At 48.5% G+C, this 20,337-nt stretch overlaps 1 protein-coding gene across 1 annotated transcript in view; it reads left to right on the top strand.

Annotated features, from left to right (window-relative positions):
* ASTN2 (astrotactin 2) overlaps window positions 1-20,337 on the top strand; it is a gene marked incomplete at both ends in the record, with an annotated part of 316,075 nt that overhangs the window by 264,932 nt on the left and 30,806 nt on the right. Inside the window, one exon of the mRNA XM_084298804.1 lies at window positions 19,228-19,369. Within this exon, the coding sequence (XP_084154930.1) occupies window positions 19,228-19,369 (142 nt within the window). The remainder of the gene's footprint in view (window positions 1-19,227; window positions 19,370-20,337) is intronic.

Raw genomic sequence — 20,337 nt, 5'->3', positions numbered from 1 at the left:
ACGCAGTAGGCAGTAGAGCTGCACAGGTTTCCTCTGTGGAAATCCTTCTCACTCGTCTTCATCAACCCTCTCTGGGTGTGAGGAATCACCATCAGGAGATACCTCGACCTTCCTGCTGACTGAAGGAAGAACCCAGCCAGATGCCTGCCTTGGAGAGGCTGAAGGGACATAAAGCCAGCTGAAGGGATTTGCCTGGCAGCCGATGTGTGCCCAGCTTTCTGCTCACACACCATGCCAACATGGGTTACCTGCCCAGCCAGCAGCAGCGCGTGGTGCCTGTTGCCATTTGTGATTCAATAAATTAATAGAAGAGAAACCCCAGAGCACTGGAACGAGCCGGGCAGCAGGCCTCCTTACCCAGAATAGGTCATAATGAGCCAAGAAGCTTCTATATAGCTTTGTTGCTGGGTTGTATTGTTTCCTTCTATCTGTTTTTCCATTATAAGCTGCCCCACAGAAATCTCTGGAGCCCCCCAGCATGTTTCAGCAGGAGGTGAGTGAAGTCCTTTCGTTCAGGCACTTCTCCACGCAGCAAGGTGGCTGTGGTGGTCTAGCAGTGCCCCCTTCGAGTGCCAGCGTCATCTGCAGCCCCTGCGTGGCCCTCTGCTCTCGCTGTGCCTTGACTGCAGTCATGATTAATGCATTGGTTGCCTCTCCCGAGCATCTGGGGAGCAGTCAGCAATGTTTTTTCATCCCTGAGCAAGGAGCAGAGGAGCCTTTTGGCTGGGACACGCTCACTTGCCCTTTGGGAGGGATGTGACCATGGCATGATCCGGTGCTAGAGCTGTGAGGGGCTGAGGCATCTCAGGGAAACCAGGAGAAGCTGAGCTGCCTCTCTGTGAGAGCAGGCTGGGCAGTGACAGGGCCCTGTCACATCGCCTGTTTGAATATGATTTCTGCTGAGTGACAAAGCCATGTCCTTAATGCACTGGCTGGCCTGCCAGATGCCCAGTCCTTGCGCTGAACAACAGGGCCACTGGGGCTTTGTGACCGAATTTGTAAGTTGGTTTGGTTTTTTGTCCTTTTTTTTTTTTTTTTTTTTTCTTAACATAAGGAAGACTATATTTTTCCCGAGCTGCCTTCTTGGAATTGCCTGGACTTGTTTTATCCGAAACTTTCCAAAAAAAATTCAGCCTGAGGCAGATACCCAGTGTGGAAAATTTCAGCCCAAATGCTTCCAGTTTAGCGGCGTTGCAGGAGCCGATCATACGGGCCGTCAATGGAGAGCGCCGGGCCGGGCCGGCGTGGGCTTCAGGGCCCACACAGCTGAGCTCAGGGTGCTCAGGGGCTGACCACGGGCACAGGAGAGGATCTGCCCTCCTTCAGAGGGATAGAAACGTCTGTGCTATGTGATGGGAGCCCGTGAGCTAACCATGAAGGCACTGCTTGTGGCAGGACCTGCCCCAGCACCTCGAGGTGCTGCAGGGAGGTGAGCAAGGCCGCACCTCGCCATCACCAGTCTGTGTGTGGCCGGGGTGGTCAGCATGATGGATGGATGGCTTGAACAAGGAGAGAAATCCTCTCTGATCCCTCTTAGAAAACTCAGGTTGACGCCAGATGCTAGCTAATGGCATTAACCCTTTGGAGCTTACATCTGAGATGCAAGTCCTGGTTGTACCCATACACGTGCTGTGCTGGAGAGAGGCTTCTAGCGTCAGCACCAGTTCACTCAGTGGAGAGCAGCTGCTTTTTGTTTCCCTCATGCCATCAGCATAAAACAGAGCCATGTTTTTGGTAATGGCTGGAGGCCGAGGAGGCAGCAGAGCAGGGCAGGCACTGTGGGGACAAGTGCTGTGGAGCCCTGCTTCTAGAAACCGTGTAAAACTCCACCTCTCTGAGCCCTGAGACTCCTCTCACTCCATTGGTATTGCTGGGAGGAGTTTGTGAGCCTGGGGCTGTCACTCCTGCACAGTGTCCTGTGTCACCTCCCTGGTGGCCACAAGGCGTGCTGTCAGCCACCCGCGTGGGGACGGCCACACATGCTCATGCAGGATAATGTGCTACCGACAGACAACCTGAGTGCTGACTTCTCCTAATTAATCTTTCTTTCCCACCTCTCTTCATCTGTATTTTCTTCCCCAAAGTGTGGCAGAAAACATCAGAGGCTGTCAAATGTGTTCCACACGCAGGGTGACATCAGCTCGGTTCCTTTGGGATGGTGCGTTACAGTCCTGCTATGTTGTTAGGCCCAGTTTACATTAAAAGTGGCTTTTGGAAATAAGTAAGTAATAACTTGCTAAATCGGGGCCTGAACTACTCAGTTTAACAAATTATGACTTTGTTTTTATTTATTATTATGTGTATTATTTTAAGAATATGTTTAAAGGGAAGCCTAGTTTAATGAAAAATGGCCAGGTTCGATCAGGCAGCACGCTAATTCCAGCTGGGTGTCACCACCATCTTCATCGTCATGGTTTAGTCATGTCCTTCTTTACATGCTAATTAGGCTGATGTGTCAGTAAGTGTTATAAGTGCAAACTTGGACAGTGTTTGTTTTTTTGCTTTTGCAGTGTTGCTTTTGCAACATTTGTTTAGTTTTCATTCAATGCATAAAATATGAAGGGAACAAAAAACTCATGCGCATTGTATCATGTAATTAGACAAGTAAGCAGATGTTAATTAATATATGAATATCGTTTTTATTTCCAATCGTCTGGCTGTGGTTTGAGCAAACCTATGTCCCCCAGCTGTTGCTACACGAGACACAGTCAGAGCAAAAACAGAGCTCGAATTCAGCTGCTCTATTCCCAGAGCACAGACTATTACCCGAGCTGAAAGAGGAGACGCTTTTAGGATGTGCTGTCCCCAGACGTGACACAGCAGTGTGGCATTCTCCTTCTATCCAGTGGAGGGCAACAGGGGACACGATTACAGCCACGCACCTCCCGACCAGTCTGGGGAACCAGCAGGGCTGGGGCTTTGGAGCCCGGTGGAAATGCATCCAAGGCTTTCCTCTTGGACTCCGCTGTCAGATGAGGTTTCTGCTAGCAGGCATGGATCACTTGTACACCAGCTCTGTGGCAGTCTTGGAGGAGAAAATAGAGGTTTTCAGACCTCACCTGGATAAAGCTCTGAGCAACCTGTGCTGGCTTTGAAGTTGGCCCTGCTTTGTAGAGGAGCTGGGGCTGGGGGCTCTGTGAGCCTCTCCCTGCAGTGCAGGTCCTGGACCACCACAGTCAGCCTTTTGCTACCAAATGATTTTATTCTTTATTTCATCTGGAAGATGCTTGCTAAATGGATCCAAAACTTTCCTTTTTCCCAGCTCTCAGCCAGAGATAACACGTGGTTGTGTTGTGATCAGCCACTGCATCCAAGTGTTTCTCCTCCTTTGCTTCTATGTGAAGAGCTTCCTGGTAACAAAAGAACGGTCCTAACATCCATCTTCAAGCTAATTTGCATTTTTAAATATTAACATTCATTCCACTTGTATTATTGTAGTTCTCAAGATCTTTCAATTTCTCTCGGCTGATACTCTGATCTCTTGTGCACCAATAATGTGTTCCACTTCATCGGTGCTAAAACCACTGTTGTATTTCCAGTGAGAAATAAGATTGATTACAAGCCTGATCATTGAGGAACTTCTGCTCATTATAACTCAGTTCCCATCACTCTCGTTCCAGCAGAGCCTGTTTTCATTTGCCCACTACTCAGTTCCTTACCTGCTGCATAATTCTTCTGTTAATTCCCATCTTTCCAAGCTTACCTAATAACTACCCATGTCATGTCATGGCTAGTGCCTCTTGATACCCAGATAAATTAGATCATGCCACACTTCTTGTGTCTGGGGAATGAACTGTCTCACTGAAGAAATACATAAGGTTTGTCTCACACAATTTACTAAACCTGGCTTTGCAGTTTATTCTGCTTGTCTCTGTGTCATTAATGATTCCTTCCTGAGAAAGAAAAAAAAAAAGATCTATAATGAGATCATTTTCTCTCTCAAAGCTACACCTGTGCCTTGAGTATCAGCATGGAAGGCTGAGCTCTTCAACCTCTTTGCCCTACCACGTGGTCTGGAGATGCATTGACTTTCTCAGGGCATCCTGTCTTCTGCTAAGTCAACACAAAAGCCCATGACTTTCTCTAAATTGCTTGTGAACTCCCTGACACTCTCTCTTTTTCTCTGTTTTTCCTTCTTCCCCCCCCTCCCTGCCAGAAGCTGGCATGAGGAGAATAACAGCGCAATCTCCCACATTGCTGTGGTCTGAGCAGGTTTCCCCTCACATTATGTCTAAATAAATATTAATAAGAAAAATGGAATAAGAGCTCATTGACAAATTCAGCAAATATTTGCCTCTGCCATCCCTTTCCAGCCACCTGGCTCCTGGAGGAAAGTTTTGCCCTTTCTCAGACCAGAGCTTTCAGGAAATAAACATTTGTTTTATTTTCTCAGAGGAGGAAAATGAAAATGGCATTATGGGGCCTGAAGCCCACATCTCCTATTTTGTGTGGCTGGAAGCAACTTCAAGCCACTAGCTTGAACAATGGCTTTTGTCTTCGCCTTCAAGTGACAAGCTGTCACAGAGGCAGCTAGAATGGGCTTGAATTATGGTGAGGATTTCACCTTGAGGACCCGGAGTGTTTTTCTGCACCCTTGGAAGGACCATCTAGCCAAAAAAGCTCCCAGAATAGTCCAAGTCTTTCGGCCAATCTCTGCACTTGAAAAAAAATGAAGCCTTGGTTCTGACAGCCAGAAAGACTAAGGAGAAACAACAGCAGGGATGGCAGCAGCGTTAGCTCACCTGGGTGCAGCCAGCCACAGCCATCCCTGCTAGCAGAGCCCCAGAGCGTGGTCGCTGGAGGCAAACCGGGACGTGAGCTTTGTGCGAGGCTGCTCGAGGACATAGAGGGTGCAGGGCACCCTGACTTAAAGGTGTGACTTCAAGGGTAACCTCTGCATGGCTTGCTGGGTTTTGGTGTACTGACAGCAGAGGCTGTGCTGGAAGGTGAGAATAGAAAGTCGAGGAGGCCAAGACAGGCAGTTGTGTTGTTGGAACACAGCTTCCCAGCTGGTCCCAGCCTTTTGGTCACGGTTGCATTTGTTCCTGGTTTTTCTTTGGTTTCTGAATAGAAGAGGGACTGGGGTAAATAAGCAGGGACAAGGAATAACAAGGTGGTGGCAGGTATGACGGTGAGTCGGGAAATGACAGTGAGTTAATTGTCACTGATTTCTCTGCTGGTTAATTGGATGCCCTCTGGGAGAGGAGAGCCCATCAGGGGAACCCATGGGGCTCGGGACAGCAGATCCTGTGAATCAAACAGATGCTCTGAAAAGGTTTTTCTGGAGAACCACAAAATCCAGTGTCAGGGATGTTTTCTGGATGTCGTTGGTGCCTTCTTGTGTTCATGCTGAGTAAAGCTGAAGGACACCAAGCATGATTTTGAGCCAGATTGCCAGCTGGCACAAATTGCTTCATTCAAATTGCCTTATCAGCAGAGCTGCTGTTTATCAGGGACCTTGGCTGTGCCACTGACACCTTTCTCTCTGGGTCTGTCTGGATTTCTCTCTCCTTTGAGGAAATGGTCTCTTGGTGTGGTCTTGCAGAAGTACAGCAGAAATGGCATTTCAAGCACATGTGGTTATTCTCTGTGACAGAAGCATTGGGCTGTACAAGATGCTCAGTTTAGTTTAATAGCAAGCTGCTGGGAGAAAAGTGCAGAAAAACCCAAAACACAAAAGCTCAAGAGGAGCCACCTTCTTCACAGCAGTGGTAGAGGCAGTTCTTCAGTCAACAGTAGTAAAGATCCCCTGCCTTCAGCTTACAGCCAAGTTACAGAGCCATTGGCAGGCAGCTCTGAATGTTTAAAAGCTCCCCATGTGCAGAGGTTGGGAATGCTGATGCTGAGTTTCCTGGTCTGACGTGCACAGCTACTCACCCTGGGGGATGCTTGGGAGCACCGGAGCTGCGCCGGCTCCCATCAGACATGGTAAGCGAGACCTCCCTGCGGGCTGCTGGGGTTTGCTGTCATCCCACAAGCTCTTTGTGCAAGGTGGTGTGTTTTTCCTGGGTGGAATTAGCTAAGAAGTACAGGTCAAAGGGCCCCCATCTCGCCTGCCTACACTGGGTTAAAAGGCTGAAGAACCTGAGAGACCCAGAGTGCAGCCTGGGTCTAGCCAGGGAAATCGTTCAGCTCTGCCTCTGGGGAGATGAAGGCACGAGATGGTGGCTGGTCCTGCAGTGGGAGGCTGAGGTTCAGGAAGCCCCGTGGTGTTAACACATCCACAGCACATTTTGGCCAGCCTCGGTGGTCCCGTGCAAAGGTGGAGGATGCTCTGCACCACCTCCAGCTGCAGGCCAGCCATGGGGCTTCGCTCCAGGTGCTCGCTGAGCAGAAAGTGGACAAAAATCCTTCCTGGGATGCCACGTGGTGGCGTGCCTTAGCCCTCCAAGGACGGAGCAGTGGATCCCGCTGCTCTGTTAACGAGACTGACTAATTATTTATTACAAAGGAGGTTGCAGGAATCTGGAGCGGAAACTGCTCCCCAGGCCAGCTAACTCACACCTAAGCATGCCAGGCTCCTTTCATAGCAAAGCACATGTCGGAGCAATCAGACCTGCTGCTGGGAGGCTCACGGGAGTGGGACCAAGGCTGTTTTATACATGTGTGTGAGCGTGTATATATATACATGTATAAAAAGTGTGTGTGTGTGTATATTTTACTATGTTAAGCTATAAACTGTATGGGTTAGGTATGAATTAGAACCTTATAAAATGTGTTTACTCATTCTGTGTAACTCAAAGCGGGGATTAAACAGTAGGAAAAACTGACCGGGAGAATTTTCCAAGCTGAAAAAGTTTTACAGCTCTCATTGTGAACTTGAGAGGGAGGATTTTTTTTTTCTTTATTTAGTTTTTTTTTTCAGAGCAAGTTTTTTGTCATTGAATTTTTATGGTTACCAGATAAAAGGAGGGGGTACAGCTGAGGAGGAAGGATGGACAGAGGAATAGCAGGAGAAAGTTCTGGCAGGCAGAGTTGTCCTTAGGCGTCTGAGCCTCATCCTCCTCTCCATCTCTTGTGACAGACAATGTGCTTTCTGTGCCAGTGGCATCCAGGAGGGCCTCCCCATGGCACGCCGTGCTCCTAAGCGGGCCCTGCTTTTCTCATCTCCTTGAAGGCATCTTTTATGGGGAAAACAGAATCCCAAAATGCTGCTGCAGTTCGAGGGAATGGGTGCAGGAAAGGCCAGCGGAAGCAGAGGCAGAAGGGAGGTGAGGCTCCGCTGAGCATCTCAGGCAGGGGAAGATGAGAGGGAGGAGCAGGGAATGGGGATGGATTGAAGCCTTGCAGATGTTTTGTCACCCTCCTCTTAAGGAAAAGCTGGACAAAGCACCAGAGTAATAATTTTGCCATTATCAAGTGAATCATCCTGAGTCAGTTCCAGCTGAGCGCTGTTTGATGAAGAGCAAGGTGCATGCAACCCGGAACCGTTTCATTTCTTATTTCCTCCCCTCCTTGGACACAGCTTTCTTTCCCCACCCTTTGTTTGGTCTCTTCTACCTTCTAGATCTTGCCTCGGTGAATCATCTCCGCCTTCAGGACTGGTGGCCCCTGCGCAGGGAGCAGAGCCTGACTCACTGCTCTCCTCTACTTGTTATTTCCACAGCCTTAGGAGGGTTGGGCTTTGGTCGTTGGGCTTTGGGTGTTGTGGTGTGTTTTGGGTTTTGTTTTTTTGTGGTTCTTTTTTTTTTTTTTTTCCACTTCACTTTATGAACATTTTCCAGGAGATCAGGGGAAGGGAGGGGGGAAGAGAGACAGAGAGGGTTCGTTGTTTGGGTAATTTTCCCTACTGCTAAATGTCAGCATCCTACGCCTGATGGTCAGGATAGGGAGTAGTGGGGCTTCTATTTCAGGCTGTGCAAGGGATGGGAGAGATTCACCTTATCTTCCTAACATGGCCCAAGCGATGTTTGGGTTCTATTTAGGGTTTTGAAGAAAAGAGGGAAGTGATAACCTCCCCGTACGAACTCCGGGTTGGCTACCTGGCACTGGCTTCCCTCATCAGCACAGATCCTGCAACAGCCCTGGAATCCATTTACCACTTGGCTTAATCCTGCTCTGCTTATTCAGGGAATCTGTCTTTTGTCGTCTGAGTTGAAAGACATTGCGCAGTTGCTGGTGATGACGTGTCTCCAGCTAACCATCCTAGAGCAATCGGAGATCTGGGGGTGGGGAGCGTGCCCAGGTTCCTGCCTTTGCCAAGGGCACGGAGCACTCAAACAGCTTCTCCCACCACGGCAGGCCATCGGTGAGATGGGTCCCCATGGACATCGCCCGTCAGAGCTGTCCTGGCTAAAAGCAGCTCCCCGCTCCTGTGGATGCCAAGATTGATTTGTCTTGGTTTCTAGGAATTGGGACTTAAAATTCAGAGCAGAAGTCCTGCCTTCTGTGCCAGTGTCCTGCTGTGTGCTTGTGGCAGATATCCTCAGAGCCTGGGTTCTGCTTACTAATACAAAGAGGTTAATAGTCTTTCAGAGATGAAAGCCAGATATTAGAGGTTAGAGATCTGGACTGGGGGCCTGGGCTCCTGCCCCAAACCTGCCTTTTGCCTGCTGTCATGAAAAAGTAATTTCCTTTCTTCGCGTTCTGGCTCCTTTGACTGCTGCTTCTCCCTGCGGCTTTCTGCAGTGCAGGTGCATGTGGTAACAGAGCTCATAGCTTGGCCAAGGAATGTAAATGCTGCCACATTGTCAGAAGTATTCATGGCCTTTGTGAAGGGCATTGAGGTCTCTGTGTGTCAAGAGCCTTGTTGACATATGTTTTGTCCTCAAGAAAACAAAATCAACTCAATTTAAGAAATAAGAGTTTATATGTTGTCCTTGTGAGCAGAGGGAGCGTGCAGCGATGCAGTAGATCCTGTCTCACCTTGTGGTTGTAATGGAAAAGATGGAGTAATTGCTGGTACAGTGATAGTGCTGCTGAAGTAGACACCTCATGGTCAAGAGGTTCCCAGCTTGTTCTCCTCTTCATTGACTTGTCTTCTCTTGAATCAAAACTGTAAAGCAAAATGTTAGATTTATTATGATGAAATCAGTAAGTGAGCAGTTTATTCTCTGTGTTAAGGCAGTCGTGTACACGAGTCACCCAGGTATTCTTTGTTGAAGAACTGATGTCAGCTCTTGCATACGTTAGTCCTGACCAAGTGGGTGTTTTCCAGAGCTTGGTCAGATAATTGCTTCTTTTCTGAGTTTTATCATGATAATGTTTGGCTTCTCCTGTGATACTTGCTTGGATAAATGGAAAGTTCTGAAAAGAAGCACAGTGAAATGGCATGCCTTCTAGCCTGAATGTGAGGTAACTGAGCATATCTACAAAAATATTTAGAACTCACTGTGTTTTCACAGGGTTTTACCTCGGTACTGCAAACATGTCCATTAGTTTATCTGGCGCACGAGTGTAATGGGACAACTTGCATGAATAAAGCTAAACATGTGTAAATGTTTGCAAGATATGGGTCCATAATTCCTTGGAAATCATAGCAAACCAACTCTATTTTCATGTGCAGTGGTATTCTCCTATCCATCTTAGACAAGTGATCTGAAATATCTGTAATAATCATTATAGCATAGTTGTTCCAAATAGCTCACAGCCAGGATGCAGAAACTCAGCTAGTGTAAACTGTTATTGTTCCATTGACTTCAAGGGATCTACAGGAGATTTTATGAACTGAGGATCTGCCCCCACATTCTCAAATATTCAAAAGTGAGTATTAGGGCCAAGTAAGAGGTCTGCTTCCATGCAGGTCTGTCCATCAGGACCAATTTCTGTAAGTGTTCGTTGGCTCACAGGCTGCAGATCTGGCTGCAGTTGTGTGTGCTGAACCCTTCTGAATGTACTGGTCCAGAGCCTTAGCACTAATTCTCTGTGAACATCAGCATCTGTGCATATTGCCTCTGTTTAGAATAAATAGGACCAAACAGATAATAGTTTATTTAAATTGATTGCCACAACAGGTAGTGAACTTTGGTGTGTGGCTTGGTCTATACCCCAGCACTGAAGTGTAAGAAGGAAGGATGGGAAGGAGGAAGGATGGGAAATAGTGGCAATAAAGAAGAAATCTGCTGATCTCACAAGTCCAAAAAGTGCAAGGAGAATTGAAGCACAGACCAGCTGATGGCTTTTCAGCATAGGTTTGCAATAATATGATTTGACAAATCACCCAAGATAATCATCTTTGTAGAGGTTTATTGCACGCTGAGTTTCTTTCCAGGAAATATTCTTTGCCGCTCCTGCTGGACTGGTATTTGAATCTAGCTGAGTGTGTGTGTGCATGTGCATATATGCTTAAGACCTCTCTAAAGGCTTGATCTTCAACTGACACAAGTCAGCCAATGTGTTTCTGTAGGGTATTAAGGTTCTGGAGGTTTTGGTCATAAAGAATTGAAAATAAAGTTAATGGACTGCTCAGTAGAGCTGGAAATAAAGGACCAGACCCTGCTGCTTGGCAGGTGTCCCCTGCTTTCTTCATAGACCATAAATGTACAAGGCAAGTTAGGAAGACTGTGTGGTAGGCAAGTTTGTGTGTCAGACATGGTATAGGAATATTGTTAGGGCCCACTTGGACTGGGCAGAATCATTGACCTTTATTTAGGAGGGCTCCCTGGATTGTCCTCTGATGTGCCTCGTGGCAAAAGCTGCTCCCTTTCATGGCTAGGTATTTTAATCACAGCAGCAAACGGAACCACCCAGTGTTCTGGGCTGGTGGAGTCCATCTCATTGGTGTTGTCTTCGTATCCAAAATTTGTCATATTCAGACAGTAGCTTATAGACCCTTACCTTTTTTTCCTAGGAACCACGAGACAGCAGTAGTTTTGTGCATTAAAGGAGAAAGATGGAATAGTTGCACTGGAAGGGACCTGTGGAGATCATTCAGTCCAACTGCCTGACCACCGTAGGGCTAACCAAAAGTTTAAGCATATTGTTAAGGGCTCTATCCATACACCTCTTGAGCACTGACAGGCATGGGGCATCAACCACCTCTCTAGCGAGCCTGTTCCAGTGTTTGGCTGCCCTCACAGTACTGAAATGTTTCGTTACATCTAGTCCAGACCTCCCCTGGTGCAGCTTTGTGCTGTTCCCGTGCATCCTGTCACTGGCAGCCAGGGAGCAGAGGCCAGGGCCTCCCTCTGCCCTTCCTCTCCTCAGGGAGTCACAGACAGAAATTAAGTCTCCTTTTCTCCAGACTAGACAAGCCACATGTCCTCATAGGACCTGCCTTCCAGCCCTTTTACCAGCCTTGTTGCCCTCCTCTGGATGCTTTCAAGTACCGTAACATCCTTTTCATATTTTGGAGCCCAGAACTGCACCCATATTCAAGGTGAGGCTTCACCAACACTAAATATAACAGGAGAATCACCTCTTTTGACCGTCTGGCTATGCTGTGTTGAATGAACCCAAGATTGTGGTTTGCCCTCTTGGCTGCCAGGGCACACTGCTAGCTCATGCTGAGATGTTGTGAGGCTTTGTGTCCGTCTGAGGCATATCTGAAATATTGGTTTGTGTGGTAGAAGAGTGGCTCTGGGGCTGCAGCAGGGCGGGTGGGCTTCTTGTTGAACGTAAGGCTCCATGCAGTCCCTAGATCTTTTGCAGACTGCTGACCATGGGCCTTGGGGACTCTGGACTGCTGGTCCATTGTTTAGAAAGTTCTCATTTAAAAGAAGCTAAAAATGAAAGGAAAACAAGAATAAGGGTGGGAACTAGATCTGTGGTGATAGATAGAATCTTCTCCCAGACAAGAAGTATCTGAGGACAAAGCCCTTGTCTTTGCTTTGCGTCTGCACAACTCCCAGCACAAATGGGTTCCCACTTTGCCTCAAAATCAAGTAACTGTTTCAGCATGCTGCAGAGTCCAGAACTAACTCCCAGGGAATACGTACATCCAGTTGGACTCTCCACCATGCTAATGTGAGTACGTGGCTTTGAGATTGGAACTGGCTCATGTCTGGATGGCTCTGAGCATAGCAGAGTCAGCTTGTGTCTGGCTGTGGTTGACCCTTAGCAACCCAGTGAACCCTGAGAAATACTGGAGGGCTCACAGCACAGAATGAAATGCATTAATTCTCATTCTTCTCCAACAGCATGCTGCCGTGGGGGAGATGGAGGAGGCGATGCATTTTTACATAAGTTGAAGCAGTTTTTCCAAGGTCTTAGATAGTGACTGTGAAAGAACAGTGGTAAGCAGTATCTGCAGATGTACAGGAGCAGTGAGACCTATTGATGACCCTAAAGGAAGAATACACTCATGATTAGCCTTGTGCATCATGTTTTTAGAATGTAGCAGCCCATCCTTCAGTTCCAAGTGGTTGCTCTGCATGCAGTGAGTTGTAGCCCAGGAGAGCACCAGCGAAGCCATCCAAGGGCCTGTTGTGGCACTGAAACACAACTTTTGCTCTTAGCTCAGCTAAAATGCTGCTCCTTAAATCCAGACAAATGCAGTCTTCCATCAGCAGAGGAATTGGGAAGCTCAGAGGAGAGCCTTTCATCATTCTTAATGTATCTAGTAATGCATAGATGTATGAAGCATAGACGTTCCCCCCAAATTCATAACCGAGGTAAGATGAAGTCATTCAGAGAAGTGCTACAATTTGCACCTTCGTACGAGTTAGCAAGTGACGCACAAACCATGCCTGAAGTCGCACAGAATAATTACAGGCTCTTCCATTTCAGTCTAGACAACTTGTGCCCAGCCAGATTCCTGATGTGTCTTTGAGAGAAGTCACAACAAAGACATGACTTCAGAGGCTGCAGGCTTTTTGGGCGTGGGGGTTTAGGCACGCTCCATGTAACACGGGAGGACGGCATGCGTGGGTGCTCCCACAATGTTGGCAGAAAATGTTTAAGTAATAACTAGGCCTTTTCATTTCTTTTATAATCTGGCAAGCCATGCAGAGAAGGAGGTTTTGACATCCTTCCACCAGGATCAGTGGGGACAGTTTGCTTTTAATGATCTCTTAGGCAGAGAGACCGACCATCTGCTGTTGCAAATCGGAGCAGCTCCATTGCCTAAAGTTACGTTACGCTAATTTAAATCAGCCCAGCATCTCCAAGACAAAGCACCTATCGCTGCCTTCCCCCACCAAGAGCCAGACCCAGAGCACATCCAAGCCAGGTAGGGCCTTGTTGTGAAGGAGCAGCCCCTGCAGCCCTGCTCCCCATCCACAGGCCCAAAAGCTGGTCCAGGCCTTCTGCTCACAGCCCTCCTTTGGGCCTCCCTCTTGAGAGGCAGAGCCCCGGAGGAAGAAGCGTGTGCGATGAGGACCCCCAAAACGTGACAAATTTGGAGGGCTCAGCATGCCATTTGTTTCCTCATTTCAGGAAACAAAACCTGGCAAGAGCAAAGTGGAGTAGGGCCTCTTTTTCCATCTGCTTTGCTGGCATTGCTCCGGAGGTCACTGCCGGGGACGGAAGTCCTCACTGGGCCCCATCTGCCTTCCCTGGGCTTCCTCGTTCATGCCCACTTGGGCCTCTGACATTCTACTCTGTTTTTCTTTCCTTGAAAATGGATAGGGAATTGGGAGCCGCTGTGCAGGAACGCGCCTGTTCCCCATTACAGCTCCACCGGGGCTGTAACACGATCGTGCCTGCTCCATACCCACACAGATATTTATTTATCCATACAGGCTTTCTCCTTGTTTTCATTAAGTTAGGCAGAAAAGGTTAATCTTTCTTCTGCTAAAGCTTCAAAACCAACCAAGCTAAATAAAATATGATTTCTTTCATTTCTTTTCTAAAGGACACTCTCTTTTTCTTTTTTTTTTTTTTTTCTTAAGTACCAGAATGAGGTCACAGTCAGAGATGCCACAAGAGTAAATTGAAAACAGGTTGAAAAAAAGCAAAAGGGAGAAAGACAGAGAGAGAAAACCACAATCAGAGGAAAGTGACTGGTAACGTTGCAGGGTTGGTTTAATCCAGTCTAGTAAAGAAGCTGTCAAGAAGGAGACATTGGTGCCTTTCCACTTTCGCCTTCATGCTCTTTCTAGGAATCTCCAAAGGAAATTGCAGCAGAGGTCTCCTCTCTTCTTCTCTTCCCCTTTGATTTGCAGCACCTGGGTTTCATTCAGGCTGCTCTCCATGTAGGGATGCAGCCTGAAGGTGCGGGAACGCCTCTGAAGGTCCCAGAGCTTCCTTTTGCTCCTCTAACCTTACCAAGTCTCTTGGCCTCGCTCTCTTGTTTAGTCTGGTTGAGCTCGATGCTGTAACTCCGTTGTCTTTGGTGGGATAGTTGGTAAGTGATTCATCCTGCGTGCTGTCCGTGACTGCTGGGCGCTGGCACGGATTGCGGTGGAAGGACCGAGGCAGGCTGAGACTGCGGGATGCTGTGAGCGAGGGGCCTGAGCCCCCTCCTGCCTCTGGTTTTGTTCCTTGGTCCCTGTTCCTGCCCCTCTTAGCCCCCAGGGACTAGAAATAAGCTACCTCGAGAGCAAATTGCCAGCTTGGCCTTGACAACCGGCAGCTGGCTCAGGGATGTCCTCCACCAGAGTGGGCATCAGGTTGGGCTCCCCATTATCTCTCCCACAACCATCACCGCTGAGCTGACCTACGTGCCTTCGGGTGGGCGGCCTTGGGCCAGGGGCTGCAAAGCTTCATGAAGTAGGTGAAGCAAGTCCCCCCGGCAAGTTCCAAGCGTGCTGTTATTTTCCTCTGTTTTAGGGAGAGCTCTGACTCACCATGATAGCAGCATTAGTGTAAGATACGTGTTTACAAGACCAAAAAAAAGTGGAGGTTTGCCAAACCCCACAGCCCTGTCTGCAGAAGAGGCCGAGGCTACAGCGCGGGGCTGTGGTGGCGAGCGAAGGGAAATGCCCCCCGGGGAGAGCTGTGTGTCTCTGACAGTCACCAGCAGAGTGGAGACTGGTTTCCAAAACCTGCCTGGGCAATCGGATGGTTTGGGGCCCACCAGTCATGGGAAGGCAGTGGCGTGGAAATTAGGGGAAGACAGTCTGGGAGGGATTTGGTGTATGGTTAGGAGAGCGCGTCCCATTGCTCCATTGGCTGTAGTCTGGGGCTCTGTGAGCAGCACTTACCACAGCCGTGTTGAGCTCTGGTCTGGATTTCTTGCTACTGAGAAGTGAACACAGGTGAGGCATCCTCACAGGAACTGGTCATTTGTCCTTGATATCTGTAAAAGCTTATTGCTTTAGTTAGCGTGACATCAATTATTTATTACTATTAATGAAGGACACAGATGGCTGTCTGGTCAATAAAATATCTCCTACTCCATGGAGATGATCTACTTAGCTATCATTTACTCTGCAGAGAATCTTTGGATTCTTACTGAAATTTAATAACACGAGCAAAGATACTACAGCAATCTAGGTCTGTGCTTCGGGGCTGCTCTGGGAGGCTGAAATCCTTCTTTATATTTGCTGGCGGGGTGTGTGAGAACACAGGCCCAGACGGGAAAGAGAAGCCCCGTTGCTTTCCATCACAAGCTACTTATCCATATAATCCCTTTTATAAAATGATCAAACTCCATCTTAAGAGATAGTTAGGTTATTTGTCCTTCTCAGGAGTCGACCATCTATTCATATCCAATTTACTTTCTTGTGCCATTACTGCCCATTAGCCTAAATATTTAGTTTCCATCTGAGTGCCTGCCCCGTTGATGTATTCACAGAACCAGCTCTCTCTTCTTGGCCTTTTTATGTCTCTGCTTGTATGGTAAACTTGTGCCTTTTGTTATTTCCCTATGAAAAGCCTTCTCTCCTGCTTTTCCTATACCTTGTTGGTGAGCACAGCTGAGCTGAGCTCTCCAGCTGGGCACTCCTCAGGGATCTGTGCAGGTTCCTTTATTGCTGCAGCATCCCAGGACCACTTCTGCCTGGTAGGGCTACGTTCGTGGTCCGCCATCCTCTTGCCTTAGTTGCATCCAGCTACAAGCCCCCAGTCTAAATCTAGGGAATAACATCATTTTTGGTCCCAGGGGAAGCTTAGGAAATCTCCTCACAGAGCACCACGGATTGAACAAAGAGACTTTCTTGTCTGAGATGAACAAAGCTGCCGTGTGCTGTTTCACCTGGGGGAGAGCACGAGAGGGCAGCTCTCTGCACTGGTTGCAGGATGGCCGATGGCTCTGGGCACTTGATTTGTCCCTGGGCTGTCCCTTACCTGACCCCGCATCTGCTCTCCCCAGCCCATGCAGTCTGGCACCAGCAGCAATCTTACTGCTGCTTACACAGGTGCAGGAATACTGCCAGCCTTGGCTTTCAGCACCTTTGTTAGCATCTGTTTTGCTATTTTTGTAACCACCTCTTTGCTTTTGTTTGTCTGTAGCAGGACCAGTGAGAGAGGGAAGTTCCCCAGAGGCTCAGGGCTGAACACAAAGCAACCTCTCGCTGTTGAGATTTTATTGCAGGGGTTTTGGTTTAAGCCAGGTTGACACCACATTGTTAGCCCTCATGAGCTTTGCCTCACAGCCTCCAAAGATGCCCATAGCACAGGACCTGTGAAGGTACCCACAGAAACTTGCAGACCTCTGGTTACCCCATGGCCTGTGGGGCTGCTCTGGGAGAGGGAGGTGGGTGCTGTTGGTTTCTGTCCTCTTGGCTATGTGAGATTGGGAATATGCTCTACGGATTTGGAGCTGCTTTTTCGGTTTTATTCTGTCTTTTAATGTTTTTTAAAAAAAAACATCCTGAGGAAAGGCTGCTGGGAAGGACTCTGGGATTGACACTTTCTCATCCTTGGCTTGTGAGATTCCCTGCAGGGCAGCGACTGACCTCCCTGCACTCTCTGATGCAAGCATTATTTTTACCCTGGTGTCTCACTCCAGATGGAGGCTGCTTCAGAAGTTCTCACCTAGACACAACCATATTTCTCTGAAACCCTGCAGCTACAGAACAGCGTTTCAAACCGATAGCAGGGGAGCGTTGGCTCTCCGGCACGCTAGAGTGAAGAGCGTGTCCAAGCACCGGGAGCGGCAGCGCAGGAGCACACACGCACATACGGTCCTTACGACACATCCCACGTCATCCCAGCCCCAAACTCCTGCCAGCTTTCCCTGAGGCACTTGCCTGCCTGCATGAAGGCAGGGAAAGCTTCAGCTTGTCGGTGCAGCTCCAAATAGCAAAGCTGTCAGGGAGAAATGTCCCTGGGACCAGCCTGACGTCTGCTCGGAGATGGATGGCACCAGCCCGCAAAGAGTGAGGTCCAAACGAAGCAGGAAATGAGGTGAAGAAAGTGCAGTAATGAAAATACAACAAAACGAAACAAACACTGACATCCTTAGTAATGGTATAGGAGCTGCCAGATGGGCTTGACCCAGGGGCTGTCTAGACGGCTTCATACAGTGGCCAGTTCTGGAGGAAGGTGCGAGATGCCCACAGCAGGCACCCATGGGATGATCTGCCCCCATGAAGTTTCTTCCCGGTCAGAGGAGAGGTTGCTTGAGGTCTGAAGAGGCTTAAAGGTCTTTCCATAGTTCAGCAGCACAATCTGGTGCTGCTTTCTCGTTACGTGTTTGTGATTCATCAGTCACGGCAGTGTCTGTCCTCGGTGACTTCTGGGGACAGGGAGTTCCGCTGCCCAACCCGCTGTCGTATGAAAAGGGATGGAAATGAGCACTGGAAATGTGCAGTAGGGTTTTGTTTGTTTGTTTAAACCATAAACCCAGAGCTAAGGGACTTGCTCAAGGCCATTCAGCGCTCACAACTTCCAAGCAGCAATTTTACAGCTGCCAACCCAACCTGCCCGCGGAATTGACCTGGGCTTTGGTACAGCCCCGGCTCTGGTAGCCAGGGTAAACTACAGGGACTGGTGACAGGGCTGCCTGAAAAACGTTTGGAAAGAACAAGTCGTGCTGGGAGCATTAAAATGAATAATTAAGGCTTGGATTCCTTTAGGGAGGAAAAGAATTTATTGCTGCTCTTTTCTCTAGCCAAGGGGGACATTTGTTACTGAATTGTGTATCTTGAGACGACGCAAATGCGGCTTGGGGGGGCTGGAGGGGAGAGGATTTTTTCTTCTACCTGGGTAATCTGGCCGCACAACGAGGCGGCCCGGGCTGGGTGTACCAGTGGGATATTTCTTACGGTCTGTACCAAGAAACTAGACTTGTGTTCCGTTTCAGTAGTCCTCGGTTAATTTTGGTTGTAGAAGATGAAAGGAAGAAATGTGCTGAGCAGGGAATTCTTCTCCTCTCTGCGCTGCGGTGTCTTGACATTTCCACGTGCACGAGGTGCCCAGCGCAGCGACCTGGGGCCAGCCCTGCTGACTGCAGTAGCTGCAGCAGCCCTCTCCCTGATTCTCATCTGTGGGAGTGAGGGCATGACCAGGGCATCTGTTGGGTTTTGTTTTTTACTGCTGGTACCTTGAGCTGGTGTAAAATGGGAATTGAAAGCAATGGGCTCCAACCGCCCGACAGCTTCCCCCGTGCGAGGAGCCAGCAGCTTGCACAGCAGTGGATAATCGGGTCCAAAAAGCTTAATAAATGGGACATTTTCGGTTTCAGCTGGGTCATGATCTAAGTGTTTAATAAGCTTTATAAACCGGGAGACCAAAAAAAAAGTCTTTCAGCAGTTTTTTTATTGTTATTATTTTTCTTTGAGTGCTTGTAAAGGGGTGAATGTCCTTCAGTGCGGCTGAGCCGAGGGCTGCAGCAATCAGCTGCAGGAGCCAGCGGAGTGCACATGAAAGGGAATGCAAAGCTACTGATTTTCATCGAATGAATAAAAAAATAAACAGTACATTGAAAGCAATTACATCCACGCTCTATAAATGTCTCCTTTCTGATAATCTAACGTAGCAGAAACATATTTCACCGTGACAGGTAATTTTAGAAAAAAAGACCGTCTCCTTTTTGAGAACTGAAGGCGCCATTAGGGCAGGACAGAGCTATTTCATGTGGGTGCCCGTGCTGTTCTGGAAACCCAGATCCCACCCTTGGGTGGTGGTCCCACACATGGTGTCTGCAGTGAGCCCACACGTTGCTCGTGTGAGCAGTGAATGCACTTTTCTGCTGTCCAAGCTATGACTTAGCACTGGCCACAGTTCTTGCTGTGGATCCCTGTTGCAGCTGACGGCCTGTGCATGTTTTCTGCTTGCTTTGTCCCCAGGCAATGTTCCCCGTACAGGCTCGTGGTCATTCCTTCCAGCCACAGCCAGCTGGACTTTGTTGCTTGCCCTTAAGCCTGTGCTGCACAGGGGTGTTCCTGTGTTATTTTGTCAATGGCCTGCAATAATTGGCATCCGTATTGATGTTTTGGTCTTTCTCGTCTCTTCGCTCTCCAGGAGAATCCTTGAGCTTTGCGGACGATTTGCTTTCCGGCCTTGCAACGTCCTGCGTGGCAGCTGGTAGGAGCCATGGAGACGTCCCCGAAACCAGCCTCTATTCGGTTATTTTCAAATGCCTGGAACCAGATGGTCTGTACAAGTAAGGAGGGTCGTGTGGGGAGGTGCTGGGGGAAGGGGGATCTCCAATACAGTTATTTAATTATTATTTATCTTTTTGATCACTACCATGTTACACCAGACACTGGAGAAATGATGAGACTGTTGCTTTGGGCGTTAGGCTCAATCAGTGAAATGCAGAAACAGTGTTTGCCAGTACGGCACTGGAGGCACTGGTTGTCTGTTGGAGACCCCATTGAAATAACTCAGATTTCCAGCAAAATAGACTTTCAGGTCTGTGACTAGTGGGGTAGGGCTGTCTCACATGGAAAAACTGAGCTAATGTGCTGAGATGGCAGCAAGCTGCCCACCCTGGCCAAATTCCTGGTAGACTGAGATGGCCAGAAGGTTGTAGGTGTGGGAGGTGTTGCTCACATCGGTTGCTGTTTATATCAGTAGGACTCGTATACCAGCTCAGAGATGCCCCAAATGCATGCCGTCGGTTTTGTTGGGATGCTTGGTCACATCTGTGCTGGTGTTCTTCTTCACTTGACTCTTCTGAGATGATGCCTTTGAGAAAATGGGATTGGATTTTCTGTTTGAACCCCATGGGAGTAGCTCGTGTCCAAAGTAAAGGGAAAATTTCAGCATCCAGTTATTACTTTCTGTGTCAGTACAGTTTGGAGGGGGTCTGGTCAAGAGGGTAGGAATGAGCTTCCATAGGAATGGAGAGCACATGGAGGCAGACTGAAGGCAGGAACATGAAGGAGCGGAGGAGGCAGGGCAAAGCCATGACACGGGCACAGCAGCATGGCCCCGTTATATTTTTCTTCCCACCAGAAAAGGACAGAGGAGGCTCAGCAGGTGCAGCAGGTGCTCCATTCGAGCATCCCTTGTTTCGCTGTGGACTGCCCCAGCCAGAACAGCCCTTGGGGTGATGAGGAGTTTTGCTGTCTGTCTCAGAGGCCCCAAAATGCAGAAGCAGATGGGGAAGATGTCACCCACCAAGCA

The sequence above is a fragment of the Netta rufina genome (assembly GCF_964035555.1).
Source record: "Netta rufina genome assembly, chromosome: 20".
NCBI lineage: Eukaryota > Metazoa > Chordata > Aves > Anseriformes > Anatidae > Netta > Netta rufina.
The sequence above is the reverse complement of the archived record's forward strand: the minus strand, read 5'-3'. Positions and strand labels throughout refer to the sequence as shown.